At 52.4% G+C, this 18,141-nt stretch overlaps 1 protein-coding gene and 4 non-coding genes across 5 annotated transcripts; all 5 read right to left on the bottom strand.

The window, feature by feature from the left end:
- Window positions 1-2,664: 2,664 nt before the first annotated feature.
- LOC142250222 (small nucleolar RNA SNORA35) lies at window positions 2,665-2,794 on the bottom strand. Its single transcript, XR_012725155.1, has one exon. It is a non-coding gene; the product is annotated as a small nucleolar RNA SNORA35 (small nucleolar RNA).
- Window positions 2,795-2,859: 65 nt separating this feature from the next.
- On the bottom strand, window positions 2,860-10,632 carry RPS8 (ribosomal protein S8). The gene is made up of 6 exons (XM_075320204.1): window positions 10,555-10,632; window positions 8,525-8,631; window positions 8,090-8,189; window positions 7,679-7,854; window positions 3,856-3,985; window positions 2,860-3,031 (listed from the first exon to the last, which is right to left on the bottom strand). Exons 1-6 carry the CDS (start codon window positions 10,556-10,558, stop codon window positions 2,922-2,924), a joined length of 627 nt encoding a protein of 208 aa, XP_075176319.1. The 5' UTR covers window positions 10,559-10,632; the 3' UTR covers window positions 2,860-2,921.
- On the bottom strand, window positions 7,566-7,637 carry LOC142250208 (small nucleolar RNA SNORD38). Its single transcript, XR_012725142.1, has one exon. It is a non-coding gene; the product is annotated as a small nucleolar RNA SNORD38 (small nucleolar RNA).
- On the bottom strand, window positions 8,259-8,364 carry LOC142250211 (small nucleolar RNA SNORD46). The gene has a single exon (XR_012725145.1). It is a non-coding gene; the product is annotated as a small nucleolar RNA SNORD46 (small nucleolar RNA).
- On the bottom strand, window positions 8,710-8,788 carry LOC142250207 (small nucleolar RNA SNORD55/SNORD39). The gene has a single exon (XR_012725141.1). It is a non-coding gene; the product is annotated as a small nucleolar RNA SNORD55/SNORD39 (small nucleolar RNA).
- Window positions 10,633-18,141: the final 7,509 nt, after the last annotated feature.

The raw sequence follows: 18,141 nt of genomic DNA, 5'->3' as shown, positions 1-18,141 counted from the left end.
TCAACTCACAAAACTTTGAGGAATGAACCAAGATGGTGAGCGGTGATGACGCCATGACCCGCGTCACCATCCTGCTTCTGGGACTGCTCACAACTGGAGCGGAAGCAGTGTGGACAGACCAGGTGGAGATGGAGAACGTGCACAGGGTGCGATGTGCCAGCATATCCCGACTGCTCACCCTCTAGAAGTGTTGGCGTTTAGGCTTGTGGACTCTGAAGCTTTCCACAGACTGATGGCCGCAGCCGTCCTGCGGTACTCCATGCGCAGCTGCCAAGCCTTACACCTTCCCCATAACATCACCCATGCCCTGACCAATGCAGTTAGGTGGCAACAGCAGTATATCTATAGGACTGTAAAGCAATATAACCTGACTATATGCCTCTGATCCAAACCTCTCCCTCCTCCAGCAGCCATCCCTACACTGAATGCAGCCAACAGCGGTATTAATAAAGGAATAGAACAGATGTAGGCCTGACAGGGACTATTTGTTTTAGGTTGCAGCAACAAAGTCTTTAAGGCTACAATCCCTGCCTACATGCCTCTAATACACTGTCACTTCTCCAGCAGCGTGCCCTACACTAAAAAGCAGCATTAGAGAATAAATGTAAATTATTATTTTTTTAATCAGCAGCACAGTCTAGGGTTATAATCCCTGCCTACCGGGCTCTAATACACTGTCCCTACTGCAGAAGCTCATCCTACAGTTAGGGGTACTTCTCACATCGAGAGATCGCTGCGGAGTCAGTTTTTGTGACGCACCAGTAACCTCATTAGCGATCTCGCTGTGAGCAGCGATCGGGCCCCTACTGTGAAAATCGCTGCTCGTTACACAGTGCTGGTTAATGTTTTTGGACATTGCGATGTGTGCTTCACAGCGGGAGAGCAATGTTTGACAGCGAGAGAGGAACGATCTGAATTGTGCAGGGAGCCGGCGTCAGGCAGCCTGCGGTAAGCTGTAACCAAGGTAAATATCGGGTAACCAAGCGAAGTGCTTTGCTTGGTTACCCGATATTTACCTTGGTTATTAGCGTCCACCGGTCTCACGCTACCAGTGCCGGCTCCCTGCACACGTAGCCAGAGTACACATCGGGTAAATAAGCAAAGCGGTTTGCTTATTAACCTGATGTATACTCTGGCTAGGAGCGCAGGGAGCCAGCGCTAAGCAGTGTGCGCTGGTAACCAAGGTAAATATCAGGCAACCAAGCGCTTGGTTACCCGATATTTACCTTCGTTACCAAGTGCAGCATCGCTTCCACACGTCACTGGTGAGATCTGCCTGACAGCTCACCAGCGACCATGTAGCGACGCACCAGCGATCCTGACCAGGTGGGATCGCTGGAGTGTCGCCTAAAGTGTGACGGTACCCTTAATGAAGAATAAGAGCGGTATTAGTATAGAATAGAAGTCTTCTATCATTCCTGAAAGGACGGCTTGTACTGTTTCACCATCAGGTCCTATCACATTATCACACACTGTCCCTTCTCCAGCAGAATCTCCCATTTCTGGGTACAGTGCAGGTAACATTGTGTCTCTGCGTCAATACCATGATTGGCAGGCTCCCTGCATGTTTACTGGATGATATAAAGCCAGGAAGCATCCGGGCCTGGGACTTGAGCATAGTATGCGAGTACCAGAATGCTCGACCAAGCACCAAGCATGGCCGCCCATCACTATTCTTCTCATTACTCCCCTTGTACATGTAAAATGGACTGTCCAAGCCCCTCCTAGCTCAGCCTGTACAGTATTGGGCTGGACACTTATCTACATTTGACACATTAAGGCCTTTTGCGCAATAGAAAAAGGATTTCTCTCAAGAGATTTCTTGAATCTGAAAGATTAGTGCACTTGTGTTAAAAAAAAACACACCAATAACGCATAGAAAAACGCATGCGTTTACATGGTTTTTTTTACCATTATCTAGGGCAAAAAACACAGGTACCTGCAGAAAAGAAGTGACATGCACATTCTTTTTCTCAAGAAATTCTGCAGAAAGAATGTCCTTGAGAAAAGAAAAAAAAACTGCAGTGTGTTCACAGCTAATTTTTTTCTTCCATAGGTTTTGCTGGGGAATGTCTGCGTAAAGATTACAACCATTTTCTCACAATTCTGCAGCAAAAAAAGACGCAGGTAAAAACGCAGTGTGCGCACAGGGCCTAAACATGGGAACCTGCGATTAGATTCATGTTGCCTGGACCAAAAGGGAAAATAAATCCAGAATTGCAGCGGGTAGGTTTAACTCTTTATATCTCAGCTATTCTGCGGAATATCTGTGCCGGCTTCTCACTGCGCCAATCCACTTGGTTGACCAGTTTCTCCCAGTGTACACTCCAGCGAGCAAGACAATGAGAAGACACTGGGAACCATCTTGAACTCATTAGGCGAGATGCACAGCCAGATTTACTAAGATTTCCCTAAAATGTGGCAAAAGGTCAGCGAAAACGCCCTGGGTCAGAGTTTCCACTACCAGTGTCTGATTTATAGTCCAATGACCAATTCCCTGCAGGTTACATTGTCACCGTATACAATCCACCTGTACGTGAAGGTCTTCCATAGTAAACATTTCCCACAATCACAAGAGGCCGGCCGTCCCCCCACCACCATAAAGAGGACACAAGTCACTGCAGGCGGAGGTTTATTGTGCATCACATAGAGCATTGACCACACATTTGTACCCAGCCATCGGGAAGGACAGGTCACTGCGGGGCCCGGCCTTTCTGCAGGAAGGGATTTGTTCTAGCACCGGAATGAGACCCCAAAGCCAAGGTGAAGACTAAGGGGACACTTATCAGTGCAAAGTCACCTGCACCTACAGGACAAGTCACACAAGCCGGCAGTGAATAAGCCACACGGAGCAGAGCCTTGTATTAAACGGTCATTTATTAAACTTTCGTTTACTTGGAGCGGAACAGATGGGAACAGGTTTATTTGCCTTTTTTGGCCTTGATCTTCCTCAGGTAGAACTCCAATTCCTTGCCCTCGAGAACATATCCGTCAGCTCTGCCGCACTGGCCTGGTCTGGAGGCTATACAGGCTGTGAAGAAAGGGGCGACAGGTTACACATCGTGATCCTCAAATTCTACACCGCTCCTAGACGACAACTCCCAGCATGGACCCACAGCCTACAGAACACGGCTCGGACGAGCTTATACACAAGCTGACATTATCTGAAGGTCACAAGTGACGGAGCAGAACCGAGCAGACGCGGAGGCTCCACAATGACATGATGGTAAAGACAGAAAAATGTCACAAAACCCAGAAACACAGACATCGGGACCATGTGTGGACTGCAGAACGCTAGCAACAAGCTCAGGGAACCATTAGACAATGTGCCCTCAGGGGGGATAAAGCAGAGGGTCTGCAAAATGAAGAATCCTGCGCTCCACAGAAGGGGCATTAATGGGCGAGGGGCCGCAAAATATCATCTGCACCATCAACGGGATATCTGTATCTGGTCACTAAGCTGACGATGTAACCCTAAGAAATGCAAAGTGTGAAAGCAGCTTTTCTCACAGACTGATCTGTCCATACAGTGACCACTGGTGGAGGAGCATGTGACCGAACCGCACGCAGCGATCCTATGGAAGAGGCTGATCTCGGAGACTGAAATCAGATGCCGCATGGCGCCCCTAGGAAAGATGCAATGACAAGAGGAAGGGGCTGACGACTCCCCCCCCCCCCCCCATAGATGAACCCACAAGAAACTGGAAGGAACATTTTGTCTCCTGAGCTCAAGATGAAAACTAAACTGATGAGAAAGAGGATGATGAAGCATCAGGGGCACAGGGTCCGTGGAATCAGATTATAACCCCCTGAATCCTTGTGGGGGGCACTGACTGCCTGTCACTGATCACTCACCAAGGAGTTTTCCCTGTTGGAACTGTTCCTCCAGCAGAGAGCTGATCTTCGCTGTCTTTTTGCGCTCCTCGTATTTCTTCTGTGTTTTCTTGGATCTTTTCTTGTTCAGGATTTCCTCTTCTTCTGGGGTCTGAAGGCAAAAAGCAAGAAAGTAATTGAAGATGTGCACATAATTCAGAGTAGCCCTGATGCTTCGCTCTACCACCTTCCTTCTCCCCAGATGCTCCTCTCTCCTCTTCTGCAGGGTCTGACCTATCGGCCAACACATCCGAGGTGTGACAAGGCACGCCGGCATGCAAAACGCCAGAGATCACATTGATGGCAGCGAGTCTAGTAATAGCCACATGGTCTGACATCTAAACACCATGAAACTGCCTTTAGCTGCAATCCATGCAAACACTGCATTGTTCTGCACGTCCCGCAGCCATGCGACTCCAGCCTTGTATACAGGGGTTGATTTCAGTCAATTACCATTTATCTTGTGGCTGGAGGAGAGTTTTAAGGGTACTTTGCATGCTGCGACCTCGCTAGCGATCTCGTTAGCGATGTGAAATTCTAGATCGCAAGTGCGATCTTTTGAGATTGCACATGCGTAAAATGACCTATGTGCGATCTCGAAAGATCGCACTTGCGGTGTAGAAATTCACATCGCTAACGAGATCGCTAGTGATGTCGCAGCATGTAAAGTACCCTTTACACTACAGGGGGCACATCACTAATCGGCGGTTACTATGAACTTGTAGGATGAAGACGTCCCGACTACTCTACATGACCGAGGAAGCCCCAACGGTCACTGTCCAGAAGAGCAATTAGTCTAAAGTAGCTGGAAAGTTGGCAATAAAGCCGCGTGCAACCAGAGAAGATTATGTTATGACCCTTTTAATCTGAATTGCTATCAGATGGCAGACGTCACTTTAACACAGTGGAGGGTGCATTCACTGACCACGGAGCAGCGCTCGATTACGTCACACATAGATGTGAAGGTTCAGAGCGGCGCTCCACATGGGGCAGGTTGTCAGCCATCTTGCAGTAGAACTGTAAACCCGATGTACCACAGACACATATGTGACTCAACCTCTCCCAAAATTAAAATATCAGCAATTACCATAGAAGCATCTCTGCTCTACAAACCATTCGATCAGGCTAAGTCAACACCTGACAACTGGCCACATGACCACTGCAGTCAATCACTGGCAGCAGCAGTGTCCATGTCATTGGTGCGGACAGCAACTGGACCTTTTACAGAAAGCGGAGCAGAAACAAGAGCGGTGGAGGTGGGAGGCAGTAGTCTACGTCATTCCCAGACCTCTGCCACTGATATGTATGTGGCTCTTAAGGCCCAGTCACACACAACGACTTACCAGCGATCCCGAAAACGATGCCACTTGATAGGGATCGCTGGGAAGTCGCTGGTGAGATGTCACACAGTCAGATCTTACCAGCGATGCAGGAACGATACAGGTCGCAGTAACGACCTGTATAACTATCTCAGCAGTCACTGTGACCCTGTCACACAGTGTTAAACACAGCGATGTGTCCTGCCCAGCTGGACATCGCTGTGATACCAATGTGATATGACTGAAAGAATGTGTGATTAGATAGGAATCATAATCAAAAGATAGGAGTGATCCCAGATATTATTTGACCTATCAATAATTCAGTATCAAAGAGATGTCCTCTGGATGGCCAATATGATGACCAAAGAATACATGTCAAACAGGTTTTGAAGCAGTTTCAAGATAATGAGGAAGTCACATTTACAGTTCCACTTACCGGAAACTTGTGGTTGGCTTAAAGACAGGTTTAAGGAAGCTTGCATATGAAATTTACGGCTCATTGCAATATTTCACTAACACTATGGTCAACTGTGGTCGGTCAGTTGTCAACTGGCAGGATGTACAAGTAAATGTGCAGGAACCTGCTGGTGCCCACAGCAGTTTGTGGTCAAGTTACATGAACATGACTCAGCTGTCACATGCTGGTGACCATTTAAACACAACCTACAACGTTTTCCTATAAAAATACACCGGACTCGCTTAATGTTAAGGGAAACCTTCCAGGACATTGAAGTGTACGTACGCACTGTTCCTGTGATGCAAGATGCCATGTTGTTTCCTTATCATTAACTCGAGTTCCCTCCGATGTGAAAGGATTGCTACAACAAACGGTAATGTTGATGCATATTTCTGTTATTGTATAAGATTCTATGACTATATTTCTAAATGCCTATGTACCATTAACTATTCATGTGCTATTAAAATAAATAGTATCTTGCTATAAAGAATATTAGTATTCGTGCCTGATTAGGATATCAGTGAGCGCTTCGTAAGTACGGGCTTTCAGCCCCCTTTTTAGTAGAATTTAGCAAGACAATCGCCTTTGAAGAAAATGGCCTGGACCATTCTGCAATGACTAGAGATCTCACAGCAAGGGCCTGATCGCTGGTAGGTGTCACACATAACGAGATCGCTAATGGGATCACTACTGCGTCACGGAAACAGTGACTCAGCAGCGATCTCGTTGTGTGACGGTACATTTGCCCCAATATAAATCAGAGGGAACAAAGATTCAAGCGCATAATCCGCACCAACCATGGATTCGAGTGTCTACGATACTCCCCCATATCCACAAGAAAGGATTTCCCCATTTACATTCAGCTGTTGAGTCCAAACCATGGATGATCCTAAAGGGCGCTTTACACGCTGCGACATCGCTAGCGATCGCACCCGCCCCTGTCGTTTGTGCGTCACGGGCAAATTGTTGCCCCTGGCAGACAAAATCGGAGGTACGCGTCACACGTACCTAACTGCCAAACGACGTCGCTGAGGCCAGCGAACAACCTCTTTTCTAAGGAGGCGGTTCGTGCAGCATCACACAGCAGGCCTCCAATAGAAACGGAGGGGAATAGAGCAGCCGAATTCACGTCACTCCCACTTCGTTGCCGGAGGACGCAGGTACGCTGTTAAGTCGTTCCCGGGGTGCCACACGTAGCGATGTGTGCTGCCTCAGGAACGACGAACAACCTGCGTCTCAGAAGATCAACGGCATTTTGAAAATGAACGACGTGTCAACGATCAACGCTGTGGTATTTTTGATAGTTAGCGGTCGCTCGTACGTGTCACACGCAACGACGTCGCTAACGAGGCCGGATGTGCGTGACCCCAGCGACATCTCGTTAGCGATGTCGTTGCGTGTAACGGGGCCTTTACACCGAGCAGACACCGGCACTTGTCCCTCAGAGGATTTTACCCAGCGAACAGTTTAATGTTGGCTTCCATCAAAGAGGCATAAAATGCACAGCTCTGCCTGTTCACAGCTGAGGGTTTGTTACAACAGTGCCCGATGCAGGCAGTGCTGGACACCCATCGGATTTTACCTACATTCTTACACTGGACCAGTCTGGCATGAAGTGATTAAACCCTCAGCTCCGGATCTGAACATCAGGCTTCACGTTCTGACTATACAGTAGAGATCCTGAGAATTGTGAAATAAAGAGGACTGAACGCGCCTATCGGAGTCTCAATCCAACACCAGTGTCTTACAGGCGGACAACCACCATGTAAAATATGCAAGGGGGGGGGGGCAGTTTTGGCCGACAATCTTAAGGCTGCAGTGAGAGGACAGATTCTGATCCGACCAGTCGTGTGATGGGACGAGCGCCTGCAGACACTGGCAATCACCGGGAGCTCCGCACACAGGCGGCTTTTAGTCTTCCTCAGATATACAGTGATCATCGCTTTCCATTCAGTAGCAGAACTGGACATAGTTATCATCACTGGAAGACGCGGGGGAGGGGAAATGATGGCGGAGCGTGACAACTTACCAGCTTAGCTCCCTTCTTGCGACCGAGTGGCGTGGCGTAGTGTGCTTCATACCACTGTCTGTAGGGGGTGCTGTCGATAAGAATAATGCAGTTCTTCACAAGGGTCTTTGTTCTGACCAGCTCGTTGTTGGAGGCATTGTAGACGACGTCTATGATCCTGGTCTTGCGGGTGCAGCCTTACAGAACGGAAACATTACATGAACAGGAGACCACAAGCACCCCCCACGCATCGAGCAGAAAACCACGGCACAGTCAGCACTATGACAAGTCCTATCATGGTGAAGTCCACAAGTCAGAATGACCGTAAGACCATCACATAAGGTCACAGTTATCATCACGCGTAGCCCCAGTCATGTGACCCCCACAGTCATGTGACCACTGATCTGCCATAAAGCTCAGGCCATCACTTACACTCAGAGCCCCAGGAGAAGTTGCCAGCGTCCAACCTCAGAGCTCTGTATTTCTTGTTTCCGCCGCGGACTCTCACGGTGTGGATACGGCGAGGACCGATCTGCAAAAAAAGAAAACTACGTTCTCAGATAAAAACATCAAACACCGAAATCTTCATTACAACGAGAGCAACGCGTCAGTGTAACTATGACGATCCTATCATCGGCCGGCAGCATAAACGGAGGCCAAAACGACCACCGCTGCCGGCCTAAGGGTAATATTTCATCACACGCGCCGCTGATCTCCCCCCACCCCCTCTTTCCAGAAGCTGAAACCATCACTTCTCACAAACCCATGAGCCCAAAGGTGGTGCAGGCCCTAAGGGGGCTCACAACTCCTGGAGCAACTGGTGACAGCCCCCCGTTAATCCCATCAATATAAACAGCAATCTCGAACCTTTGTGTTGGCAGCGGGGCGGCCCAGCTCATACTTCCTCTTCTTATGGTAGGGCTTCCTTTTGCCTCCAGTCTTGCGGCGCTTGTGCCAGTTGTCCCTTGAGATACCTGCAAGAAAAACGGTTCCGGCAATTATAAAAAGAGCAAAAGTAAGTGAACCCCAACATTCACTGGGCAGGACGGGGCAGAGTGCTCAGCTCTCCAAGGGAGTTTTCCACATTGCTAGTTCAGAAATTCGCAGCATGAAAAAGTCATCATATGCACTCTGCCCGCAGCCTGGCACCAGCACGGTACAAACCGATACCAGGGGCAAACCTGCAGCCTCCGGGCACCAGTACAATGCCAGGGGCTGCACACCATGAAATCCAAGGGGAATAATGAGGCACACCAGCCAGGATCGTGCACAAACTGCCCACAATACAGGGGGCACAGGAGCCAGTATTTGGCCAGGACTTGGCACAGAGAATGCCGGGAGCTGCACACAATACAGGGGGAATAACGAGGCACAGGAGCCTGGCCAAGACCAGGAACAGAGAATGCCTATCCAAAATACAGGGAGAATAACGAGGAACAGGAGAAGAGATACAACAGAGCTGGGCACAGAGAATGCGGGGGACTAAACACTGTACAGGGGGAATAACGAGGGACAGGAGCAGGCACAGACTGCCCACAACACATGGGGCACAGGAGCCAGAATAAGGTCAGGACTGGGCACAAAATGCCAGGGGCTGCACACTATAGAGAGGGCACAGGAGCCAGGATAAGGCCAGGACTGGGCACAGAGAATGCCGGGGGCTGCACACTATACAGGGGGCACAGGAGCCAGGATAAGGCCAGGACTGGGCACAGAGAATGCCGGGGGCTGCACACTATACAGGGGGCACAGGAGCCAGGATAAGGCCAGGACTGGGCACAGAGAATGCCGGGGGCTGCACACTATACAGGGGGCACAGGAGCCAGGATAAGGCCAGGACTGGGCACAGAGAATGCCGGGGGCTGCACACTATACAGGGGGCACAGGAGCCAGGATAAGGCCAGGACTGGGCACAGAGAATGCCGGGGGCTGCACACTATACAGGGGGCACAGGAGCCAGGATAAGGCCAGGACTGGGCACAGAGAATGCCGGGGGCTGCACACTATACAGGGGGCACAGGAGCCAGGATAAGGCCAGGACTGGGCACAGAGAATGCCGGGGGCTGCACACTATACAGGGGGCACAGGAGCCAGGATAAGGCCAGGACTGGGCACAGAGAATGCCAGGGGCTGCACACTATACAGGGGGCACAGGAGCCAGGATAAGGCCAGGACTGGGCACAGAGAATGCCAGGGGCTGCACACTATACAGGGGGCACAGGAGCCAGGATAAGGCCAGGACTGGGCACAGAGAATGCCGGGGGCTGCACACTATACAGGGGGCACAGGAGCCAGGATAAGGCCAGGACTGGGCACAGAGAATGCCGGGGGCTGCACACTATACAGGGGGCACAGGAGCCAGGATAAGGCCAGGACTGGGCACAGAGAATGCCAGGGGCTGCACACTATACAGGGGGCACAGGAGCCAGGATAATGCCAGGACTGGGCACAGAGAATGCCGGGGGCTGCACACTATACAGGGGGCACAGGAGCCGGGGGCCGCACACTGTACAGTACAATGGTGGTGCTGATATCAGGGGGCAGGGGGCGCGTGCACGGAGAGTCGCAGCGGCACGGGCTGGGGGCGCGCATGGCTCGGGGTTACCGCCTGCACCGGGCGCTGTAGGCGCAGCACGTGGAGGATTATTGCCCACCAGTCCGGCCGAGGCTGCAGTGCAGTATGGCGGCGGCTATGTCGGGCCCGCAGCCCGCTTTACACCAACACCCGGGTTTCCACACTCTACTAACAAACGTCTCGCAGATAAGCCCCGGCCTAGAAACCTCAGACGGTAACAAACCTCTCCGGGCACAAGCCGGACCTCAGGGTCCCCGGCGCGGGCGGATGCAAGCGGATTGCTGGTCAGCCCAGCACAGGCAGCGGAGCGGCCATTACTTACCCATTCTCAGGCGCTGGCAGGAAAGAGGAAACGCAAAGGATCTCGGGAAAGTTTGTTAGCCTCGAAACCTCGCGACAATACCCAGGGTGTGACGTCACACATAGCAACAGAGACGCCGCCAAGCAAGAGTATGGTGACCGGCAAGGGACAAAACATATACAATCTCGTTCTTACACGGGATGGGGGTGGGGGGAGTGAGTGGAATCTTAAGATTCAAGAAGCAAGGCCTGAATGTGTGTGGAGTCAAAAGCAAATCCCCAGGATGGACAGGAAACCCCAGCAAGGCAAGAAGACAACAAGAAGTAGTAACATAATTATTTATTCCAGACAGAATTTATTTAATCGTATGAACGTATATCTTACCATCATATAAAAATAAACACCAGACAATAGACAGTGATTGAAAAATATCAACAGGATAAAAATCAAATTTGAATATCAAGATTTTCTATATATGCAATAGCGTTATCATTTACAATATAGAAATCCTTCTTGTCACCATGGTAGGATCTCAGGGGGCTCCTCAACAATGTGCTGGATAGTTTGACGATCTGCTCCACAGTCACAGGTCGGAGAGTCATATTTTCCCCACTTCTACATAAAATCTGCACAGACGCCAAAGTTTGTTCTGATACGATTTAGAGTAACCCATGTTTTCCTCGGTAGATTGAAGCCTGGTGGAGGGTTTTGTAAATTAGGGAACATTTGGGGATCACCTTCTTCTACATTGACCCAAAGTTCTCGCCATTTCTCCTCTAAATTGAAGTTTTGTTCATGCAAGGTGATTGCAGTTCGGATGGGCGGGTGTCTTGATTTCATTCGTTGTATTGTAACATCTCTGATATTTTGGTGTATTGGAAGTTTTTCATTATTCACTACTTTAGTGTACTCTTTAAGTAAGAGCTTTTGTCTTCTTAGATTTGCGGGTGCGATATGACTCAGCACAGGTAACCAGTGAACAGGTGTAGGTCTAATAGCACCAGATATTATACGCAAAGAGTTGTTCAGCTGAGTGTCAATTAAGTTTACATGACAGCTATTTAACCATGCTGGAGCACAGTGTTCTGCAGCAGAGTACACCAGGGCAAGAGTAGATGTTCTCAAAACAGATGTTGCCGAGCCCCATGAGGATCCACAAAGTTTCTGAATAATATTATTACGTGCTTTCAGTTTCTGTGCCAGTTTATCCAGATGGGATTTAAAAGTTAGACTTCTATCAAGGGTTACACCTAAATACTTAGGATTGAAATTGTGTTTAACAGATTGGCCTTCAAATTGTACTTTAAGTTCAGTCTTGGCACTTGCATTGTGTAAATGAAAGCAACAAACTTCCGTTTTTGATGGGTTAGGTTTTAATCTCCATTGTCGGAAGTACTTTCCCATTACACTAAGATCTTTTGTAAGAACGTCCTCTGCTTCCTCCATTGTTTTGCTTACCATAGCAAGTGCCCAGTCATCGGCATATCCAAATTTCCGTGACACTGTTTTAGGAATATCAGCTAGGTACAGGGCAAACAGGAGAGGTGCCAGCACTGATCCCTGGGCCAGTCCGTTGTTTAAAGATTTCTTACAACTGGTTGAATCGCCCATAATAAGATGAAAAGTTCAATTTGCAATCATATTGTTCAAGAGGTACATCATTTTCTTACATGGAATCACCTTCAGAAATTTATATAAAAGTCCTTCCCTCCACACAGTATCATATGCAGCAGCAGCATCTCTGCTGCATATGATACCAGACAGAATTACAACACATGGAAGAATCCTGAGAAATCACACTGTGCAGAGCGGAGAATCCCATCACACAGTAACAGGGCCGGACTGGGACTAAAATTCAGCCCTGGCATTTGGGGGTACACAGGCTCACTTTTTGCGTGATGAATGTGTAATATCTTTGTGCACTTGTAGATGTGAGCACTGTATGGCACTATGTGACACTGTATGGCACTATGTGAGTACTGTATGGCACTATGTGAGCACTGTATGGCATTATGTGAGTACTGTATGGCACTATGTGAGTACTGTATGGCACTATGTGAGTACTGTATGGCACTATGTGACACTGTATGGCACTATGTGAGTACTCTATGGCATTATGTGACACTGTATGGCACTATGTGAGTACTGTATGGCACTATGTGAGTACTGTATGGCACTATGTGAGTACTGTATGGCATTATGTGAGTACTGTATGGCACTATGTGAGTACTGTATGGCATTTTGTAAGTACTGTATGGCACTATGTGAGTACTGTATGGCATTTTGTGAGTACTGTATGGCACTATGAGTACTATATGGCACTATGTGAGTACTGTATGGCACTATGTGAGTACTGTATGCAGGGCTGTATTTTGCCTTCATGCTGCCCTAGGCACTTTAAGTGGTCGCGCCCCTTAGTGACAATGTAAAACTGAGTTTTCGCACACGACATCTGTTTAAGGCAGATCTACTCTGTAAAACACTTTAAAAAGTATCAATGAGAAACGAAGGGCACTAACCCCCCCCAATGGGGATCACCACAGGCACATCAAAACATAGCATGAGTAAAAAATATTCCCACCACACCATCCCCACTTATATACTGTGACTGTCACACTGCTCCTAATAAACTACACACTTCCCTCCCTTATAAATTATACCCACCACACCTTCCTCAATTATTAAATATGATCTGTACATTGTGAGGAGGGAGCAGCATGATGTGAGGACAATGTCCCATGCATACTGTCCCCTCCTCACAATGTCCCATGCATGCTGACCCCTCCTCACAATGTCCCATGCATACTGCCCCCTCCTCACAATGTCCCATGCATGCTGACCCCTCCTCACAATGTCCCATGCATGCTGACCCCTCCTCACAATGTCCCATGCATACTGCCCCCTCCTCACAATGTCCCATGCATGCTGCCCCCTCCTCACAATGTCCCATGCATATTTCCCCCTCCTCACAATGTCCCATGCATGCTGCCCCCTCCTCACAATGTCCCATGCATGCTGCCCCGTCCTCACAATGTCCCATGGATGCTGCTCCCTCCTCACAATGTCCCATGCATGCTGCCACCTCCTCACAGTGTCCCATGCATGCTGCTCCCTCCTCACAATGTCCCATGCATGCTGCCCCCTCCTCACAATGTCCCATGCATGCTGCCCCCTCCTCACAATGTCCCAAGTATGCTGCCCCCTCCTCACAATGTCCCATGCATGCTGCCCCCTCCTCACAATGTCCCATGCATGCTGCCCCCTCCTCACAATGTCCCATGCATGCTGCCCCCTTCTCACAATGTCCCATGTATGCTGCCCCCTCCTCACAATGTCCCATGCATGCTGCCCCCTCCTCACAATGTCCCATGCATGCTGCCCCCTTCTCACAATGTCCCATGTATGCTGCCCCCTCCTCACAATGTCCCATGCATGCTGCCCCCTCCTCACAATGTCCCATGCATGCTGCCCCCTCCTCACAATGTCCTATGCATGCTGCTCCCTCCTCACAATGTCCCATGCATGCTGCCACCTCCTCACAGTGTCCCATGCATGCTGCCCCCTCCTCACAATGTCCCATGCATGCTGCCCCCTCCTCACAATGTCCCATGCATGCTGCCCCCTCCTCACAATGTCCCATGTATGCTGCCCCCTCCTCACAATGTCCCATGCATGCTGCCCCCTCCTCACAATGTCCCATGCATGCTTCCCCCTCCTCACAATGTCCCATTCATGCTGCCCCCTTCTCACAATGTCCCATGCATGCTGCCCCCTTCTCACAATGTCCCATGCATGTTGCCCCCTCCTCACAATGTCCCATGCATGCTGCCCCCTCCTCACAATGTCCCATGCATGCTGCCCCCTCCTCACAATGTCCCATGCATGCTGCCCCCTCCTCACAATGTCCCATGCATGCTGCCCCCTCCTCACAATGTCCCATGCATGCTGCCCCCTCCTCAGTGTCCCATGCATGCTGCCCCCTTCTCACAGTGTCCCATGTATTCTGCCCCCTCCTCACAATGTCCCATGCATGCTGCTCCGTCCTCACCATGTCCTATGCATGCTGCCCCCTCCTCACAATGTCCCATGCATGCTGCTCCCTCCTCACCATGTCCTATGCATGCTGCCCCTCCTCACAATGTCCCATGCATGCTTCCCCCTCCTCACAATGTCCCATGCATGCTGCCCCCTCCTCACAGTGTCCCATGCATACTGCCCCCTCCTCACAGTGTCCCATGCATGCTGCTCCCTCCTCACAGTGTCCCATGCATGCTGCTCCCTCCTCACAATGTCCCATGCATGCTGCCCCTCTCCATGAGCTCCTAATGCTGCCTTCCTCTTTTCCATAATGACACCTCCATGTTGCCCCACTCATGCTAAGACCACCACACTAACGTTTATGCTGACACCCCCCCCCCCATACACACACTACTCCACTCTTGATATTAACTCCCCTACATTGCTCCACTCCATACTGAGCCCACACATGCTGCCCCTTCTCCATAATGAGCTCCCAATGCTGCCCCCCTCTTATTCTGAGTCCTTTCACTCTCCCCACCCAATCGATTTTGTCATTGCACTATCCCTCAACCCCTGTCCTCTGTCTCTAGCGTTAGCCCCTCTCTCCCCAGCATCAGCCTCACTCCCCCAGCATCAGCCTCACTCCCCCAGCATCAGCCTCTCTCCCCCAGCATCAGACTCTCTCCCCCAGCATCAGCCTCTCTCCCCCAGCATCAGCCTCACTCCCCCAGCATCAGCCTCTATCTTCCCTCAGCATCAGCCTCTCTCCCCCAGTCTCAGCCTCTGACTTCCCCCCACGCCTCAGCCTGCCCCAGTCTCCGCCTCAGCCTCACTCCAGCCTCCCCCAGTCTCTGCCTCCCTCCAGCCCCCCCCAGTCTCAGCCTCCCACAGTCTCAGCCTCTGCCTCCCTCCAGCCTCCCCCCAGTCTCAGCCTTCCTCCAGCCTCCCCCCAGAATCAGCCTCCCTCCAGCCTCTCCCCAGTCTCAGCCTCCCTCCAGCCTCCCCTCAGTCTCAGCCTCTGCCTCCCTCCAGCCTCCCCCCAGTATCAGCCTCTGCCTCCCTCCAGCCTCCCCCCAGTCTCAGCCTCTGCCTCCCTCCAGCCTCCCCCCAGTCTCAGCCTCTGCCTCCCTCCAGCCTACCCCAGTCTCAGCCTCTGCCTCCCTCCAGCCTCCCCCCAGTCTCAGCCTCTGCCTCCCTCCAGCCTCCCCCCAGTCTCAGCCTCTGCCTCCCTCCAGCCTCCCCCCAGTCTCAGCCTCCCTCCAGCCTCCCCCCAGTCTCAGCCTCCTCCAGTCTCAGCCTCCCTCCAGTCTCAGCCTCCCTCCAGTCTCTGTCTTTGCCTACCTCCAGCCTCCCCCCCAGTCTCCGCCTCTGCCACCCCCAGTCTCCGCCTCTGCCTCCCTCCAGCCTCCCCCAAGTCTCAGCCTCTGCCTCCCTCCAGCCTTCCCCAGTCTCAGCCTCTGCCTCCCTCTAGCCTCCCCCCCAGTCTCAGCCTCTGCCTCCCCCCAGTCTCAGCCTCTGCCTCCCCCAGTATCAGCCTCTGCCTCCCTCCAGCCTCCCCCCAGTATCAGCCTCTGCCTCCCTCCAGCCTTCCCCAGTATGAGCCTCTGCCTCCCTCCAGCCTCCCCCCAGTATCAGCCTCTGCCTCCCTCCAGCCTCCCCCAGTATCAGCCTCTGCCTCCCTCCAGCCTCCCCCAGTATCAGCCTCTGCCTCCCTCCAGCCTTCCCCCACTATCAGCCTCTGCCTACCTCCAGCCTCCCCCCAGTATCAGCCTCTGCCTCCCTCCAGCCTCCCCCCAGTATCAGCCTCTGCCTCCCTCCAGCCTCCCCCCAGTATCAGCCTCTGCCTCCCTCCAGCCTCCCCCCAGTATCAGCCTCTGCCTCCCTCCAGCCTCCCCCCAGTATCAGCCTCTGCCTCCCTCCAGCCTCCCCCCAGTATCAGCCTCTGCCTCCCTCTAGCCTCCCCCCCAGTCTCAGCCTCTGCCTCCCCCCAGTCTCAGCCTCTGCCTCCCCCAGTATCAGCCTCTGCCTCCCTCCAGCCTCCCCCCAGTATCAGCCTCTGCCTCCCTCCAGCCTCCCCCAGTATGAGCCTCTGCCTCCCTCCAGCCTCCCCCCAGTATCAGCCTCTGCCTCCCTCCAGCCTCCCCCAGTATCAGCCTCTGCCTCCCTCCAGCCTCCCCCAGTATCAGCCTCTGCCTCCCTCCAGCCTTCCCCCACTATCAGCCTCTGCCTACCTCCAGCCTCCCCCCAGTATCAGCCTCTGCCCCCCTCCAGCCTCCCCCCAGTATCAGCCTCTGCCTCCCTCCAGCCTCCCCCCAGTATCAGCCTCTGCCTCCCTCCAGCCACCCCCCACTCTCCGCCTCTGCCTCCCTCCAGCCTCCCCCCAGTCTCAGCCTCTGCCTCCCTCCAGCCTTCCCCAGTCTCAGCCTCTGCCTCCCTCTAGCCTCCCCCCCAGTCTCAGCCTCTGCCTCCCCCCAGTCTCAGCCTCTGCCTCCCCCAGTATCAGCCTCTGCCTCCCTCCAGCCTCCCCCCAGTATCAGCCTCTGCCTCCCTCCAGCCTCCCCCAGTATGAGCCTCTGCCTCCCTCCAGCCTCCCCCCAGTATCAGCCTCTGCCTCCCTCCAGCCTCCCCCAGTATCAGCCTCTGCCTCCCTCCAGCCTCCCCCAGTATCAGCCTCTGCCTCCCTCCAGCCTTCCCCCACTATCAGCCTCTGCCTCCCTCCAGCCTCCCCCCAGTATCAGCCTCTGCCTCCCTCCAGCCTCCCCCCAGTATCAGCCTCTGCCTCCCTCCAGCCTCCCCCCACTATCAGCCTCTGCCTCCCTCCAGCCTCCCCCCAGTATCAGCCTCTGCCTCCCTCCAGCCTCCCCCCAGTATCAGCCTCTGCCTCCCTCCAGCCTCCCCCCAGTATCAGCCTCTGCCTCCCTCCAGCCTCCCCCCAGTATCAGCCTCTGCCTCCCTCCAGCCTCCCCCCAGTATCAGCCTCTGCCTCCCTCCAGCCTCCCCCCAGTATCAGCCTCTGCCTTCCCCCCCGCATGCGCAGATCTCCGGTCTGCATTAGAGACACCCCCACGCTCCTTATGAATCTTCAGCTCTGCGAGCACTTACCTGATCCAGTGCCCGCCGCCATCTTCCTGGCTCACGTGAGTATCCTCTTCTGACACCGGCTTCCATCGCGTCGTCCTGCTGTGAGCTGTGAGCTCTGCATGTGATGTCCACACAGCAGTGGACGCAGCACAGAGAAAGGAGCTGATTGGCGCGCGCCTGTGACCCCGGAAGTGCAGGCGCCGGCAGTTCCGGGGTCAATCCTCTCCCTGTGCTCGGCGGCTGCAGTTTGTTTGCATTCGTGTCTTAATTGACGCGGACACAAATAAATGGAGGTGTGCCTCTCCCCCCTCCCCCCTCCGAAAAAGAAAAAATAATATTTTTTTTTGCTGCTAGAAGGTGCCGCCTCCCGCAACCTGCCGCCCCAGGCACCGGACCACGGGTGCCTAATGGGAAATACGGCCAGTATGGCATTATGTGAGTACTGTATGGCACAATGAGTACTGTATGGCACTATGTGAGTACTGTATGGCACTATGTGAATACTGT

Source organism: Anomaloglossus baeobatrachus, chromosome 8 (genome assembly GCF_048569485.1).
Source record: "Anomaloglossus baeobatrachus isolate aAnoBae1 chromosome 8, aAnoBae1.hap1, whole genome shotgun sequence".
NCBI lineage: Eukaryota > Metazoa > Chordata > Amphibia > Anura > Aromobatidae > Anomaloglossus > Anomaloglossus baeobatrachus.
Note: the sequence above shows the minus strand (reverse complement) of the source record. Positions and strands in the feature narration are given on the sequence as shown.